Source organism: Coenobita brevimanus, chromosome 7, assembly GCF_032717465.1.
Source record: "Coenobita brevimanus isolate Jiangsu-jjx chromosome 7, ASM3271746v2, whole genome shotgun sequence".
In the NCBI taxonomy this organism is placed as follows: domain Eukaryota; kingdom Metazoa; phylum Arthropoda; class Malacostraca; order Decapoda; family Coenobitidae; genus Coenobita; species Coenobita brevimanus.
The window spans coordinates 29,223,008-29,227,105 of record NC_136960.1 but is presented as its reverse complement, the minus strand read 5'-3'; the positions used below and the strand labels follow the sequence as shown (position 1 = coordinate 29,227,105).

At 41.8% G+C, this 4,098-nt stretch overlaps 1 protein-coding gene across 1 annotated transcript; it reads right to left on the bottom strand.

Moving 5' to 3' along the window:
• Positions 1–997: 997 nt before the first annotated feature.
• LOC145404173 (protein GVQW3-like) lies at positions 998–1,690 on the bottom strand. Its single transcript, XM_080275772.1, has one exon. The coding sequence runs from the start codon at positions 1,688–1,690 to the stop codon at positions 998–1,000; it is 693 nt and encodes a 230-aa protein (XP_080131898.1).
• Between the last annotated feature and the right edge of the window lie 2,408 nt (positions 1,691–4,098).

The window sequence follows — 4,098 nt, the reverse complement described above, 5'->3', positions numbered from 1 at the left end:
AAGATGTTTAACTATGTGCTTATTAATTACAGTTTCAAAAACCTTACCAAGAGAAGATGTGACAGCTATTGGTCTGTAATCAGAGGGGTCAGAGGAACTTCCTTTCTTTGGAATCGGGTGGATATTGGCTTCTCTCCATGAATTAGGGAATGAAGAAGTACGTATGCATAGTCTGAATAATTTTGCAAGAACAGAGGCAAGTTCTGGGGAACACTTTTTCAAGATAAGTGGCGGGATTCCATCTGGGCCTGGAGCTTTGTTGGTAGGTAAATTGTCTAGGATGGATTTCACGTACCTTGTCTGTATCTTAAGTGGAACAATGTCGTGAGAGGCAAGTTCTAGTGCTGGGACATTGTGGTTGGCTTCCTCTAAGGTAGAATTTCTGGCAAATGTACTGGCAAAGATATCTGCTTCCCTACGTGGGTACTTCGTGTAACATTATTTTTGTAATGAATGATATGATTATATTATTATATTATTATCATGAGATTTTCATGATACACCCTAATTCTGGTACAAAATAAAGCGATAAAATATACACCAAAGTAAACATCAGTACCTTAAAACATTACGGGACTGATGAAGATAATTGTAATGGGTAAGTTTTCAGTAAATACACCAAGGTATTGGCGACAATTTTAAAATGTTTCAGATTAGTGAGTGAATGGTTTGGCCATGTGGAGAGGATGGAGAGTAAGAGACTAACGAGGAGAGTGTATGTGAGTGAGGTGGAGAAGGGGCAGAGGGAAGGGGAGGCCAAGGATGAGATGGAGGGATGGAGTGGAGAGGTATATGAGAGAAGGGGGGGGGGGGTGAGCTGGGAGCAGGGCAGTGAAATGGCAGGAGACAGGGCGACATGGAGGCGATTTGTTTGTGGCCACCCCTTACGGGCTTAAGGCGTCTGGCAAGATAGATAGATAGAAAAATGAATTTAATTGTGTACGATAATTCTAACGAAAAAACGATAATTTTGAAGAGCCGGTACGATAATGCCCATCTAAAAGTGTGGCAACACTGCTTTGTTGACCGTCTGGCCGGAGGGAACCCAGTGGATGTAGATGATGCCCTTGCTGTCGAAGAAGGGGATCATCATGAGCCTCCCAGTGGACTTGCTCTGCCTGGCTTTCTTGGGTCTGGGGGAGTCAAAATACTTCCACTGGGAACTCTGTCTCTTGGTCTCTGGATCATAACAGTAGATCCAGCTTTCGTCACAGGTCACCAGAGACCCAAGAGCACTCGGATTCGAGGTAATGAGCTCAACCATCTCCCTGGTGTCACCAACACGTCTTTCCTTCTGTTCGTCACTGAGCACCCTGGGAACAAACTTTGCACAAATTTTCCACATGTTCAGATCTTCGTGAAGAATTCTGTGTATAGTTGCCACACGGACTCCAAACTGTGTACTTATTGTCTGAATAGATACACGACGGTCCTCGTCCAGAAAATTGCGAATTTTATCAACCAACTCTGGCGTTCTGACGTCCCTCTCCCTCACGCACCTCTCATCGTCTCTCACCTCCTCTCTGCCGTCCTGGAACCTCTTGTGCCAGCGAAAAACAGATGCTCTGCTCATACAGGTTAATCCATAAGCAGTCTGGATCATTTCATAAGTTTCTGTAGCGTTTTTGCCCAGTTCATAAAACTTTATTGCGTAGCGAGCTTCCAAATTGTCTTCACTTCCTGACTGCATTCTGTGAACTAGTCAGCTGTGACAAGCAGTGTATAGTAGGGTGTGTTTAAAGTGCTGTAACAGCCGTCTCCTTCAACATGGAAAAACAAAACTTGGCATGTTAGCTTACTAGATGTATAGTAATGATATATTCATGTGACAATAATCTAGGACAGTTAGAAGTGCCTCTCCCACAAGAGTCTCAAAACTTCTGGAATGCACCTCGTATATGCAACAATATCTATCTATCTATCTATCTATCTATTGCCAGACAACCTCGTATGTGCAACAATATCACTGGAGAAAAAAAAACATTTATAAATTGATTTACAAACAGCACAAAAGATATTGTTATAAACTAAATTTATATACAGGAATCAACCATATGTGGATATTTGATAACTCAGAAATGTGCAGAAAGGATATTAATTCCATCAGCCACAAAGAAATGCAAGAAACGTAGCAATGTATGATTTTTCAACGTTTTACATGAAGGTCGATCACGAGGATATAAAAAAGAAGTTGGAATGGACAGTGCAAGTTGCTTTTGAAGGATTGAATAAGAATTTGATCCCAGTAGGTGAACACGAAGGATACTGGGTAAATAAATGAGATGGCAAAAACTTGACGTTCTCAAATGATCAGATAATAGATATGACAAATTACCTGGGAGAAAATTACTTTTTTCTTGAGTGAATATGATTTTCAAACAGTGCATAGGAATACCCATGGGAACAGATCCAGCCCCATTCATGGCAAGTCTATCCTTATATAGTTATGAATGCAAGTGGATGGAACGAATGTCAAAAGTTCAATACTCAGTAGTGAAGAAATTTAACAAAACTAGAATATTCACTGACGATCTAGTATCCTTAAACAATGATGGGGAAATCAATGAAAGGGTAAAAGAAATATATCTTGAAGCACTAGCATTAAATAAAGAAAACACCGACAACTGCCAAGCAAGCTTTTTGGAAATTAAAATCAAAATAGAAAATAAGATTATATCAACAAAACTCTATGATAAAAGAGATTATTATAATTTTAAAATTGTATCATACCCAAATTTGTCGGGAAACATACCTAGAGTTCCATCATACAGTGCATAAATGTCTCAGTTACTATGGGTCACAAAGGAAAGTGCAAATTTGGAAAACTTTACCACAAGAATCCAACAGATCACAAGAAAGTTCCTCAGTCAAGGATATTTCAAAAGAGAGTTACACAAGATATTAAAGAAAATACATCAGTCACTATAACTCCTTCAAACACCTGAAAGGAGGAATACATAGTCTTACAAGAGAAATATTTGGTACTGCTACAGATACAATAGGATTCCTGGGCCTTTGATGGACAGTGAGTGCTCACTAGTGGCGTAGCTAGGTATTTATCATTGGGGGGGGGCACCTGGGGGGGCACAGCTGACTATGGGGGGGGCACTTGAAGAGCCGAACAAACTCATACAGCTGGGGAGTTTGGTGGGGACGTATTTTCACTTACAGTGCCAGCCCCCCCCCCCTCCTTGCATATTATGCATTCTGACTAATATCAAGAGTATATCTGATGCCTTATGGACTATGGAAAGTTATTAGATTTTATTCTAGGAGTAAGATCAGATGTGTGGTGAGTACTGTAGGGTATTATCCAGTAGCTGATGGAGAAGGAAATAAAAAGTCATGGCCAAAAAGGAAATTCATATATTACCATCTATCTGTCTATTGCCAGACGCCTCAATCCCGTTTGGGGTGGCCACAAACAAATCGCCTCCACGTCGCCCTGTCCCCCGCCATTTCACTGCCCTGCTCCCAACTCACACCCCCCTCTCTCATATACCTCTCCACCCCATCCCTCCATCTCATCCTCGGCCTCCCCCTCCCTCTTCCCCCGTCCACCTCACTCACATACACTCTCTTCGTCAGTCTTTCACCCTCCATCCTCTCCACATGGCCAAACCACCTCAGTGTGTTCCTCATAACGCTTCCTATTATATCCACATCCACACCACAACGCTCCTTTATATCCTCATTCGTCAGCCTGTCTCTCCATGTGACACCACAGACTCCTTTTAACTCATTTCCACTGCTCTCACTCTTGACTTGTGTCCTTCCAACAACGTCCAAGCTTCACTTCCATACGTTAGAGTTGATATCACAATACTGTCATGTAGTAACTTTTTCACTTCCATGCTCACTTTCCTGTTTCTTATCACTGCTTTCAAAGAACCAGCAACCTTTCTTCCCTGCTGTACCCTTTCAAGCACGTCACCCTCCAAAACTTCATCCTTACTCATCACACTACCCAAGTACTTAAACGTACTCACATTTTCCAATTCCTCACCATCCAACCTCGCTGTACATTCTCTGACTTCATCCCTCTCAAAGACCATCACTTTACTCTTCCCTACATTCACCTTTAGATTCCGGTTCTTA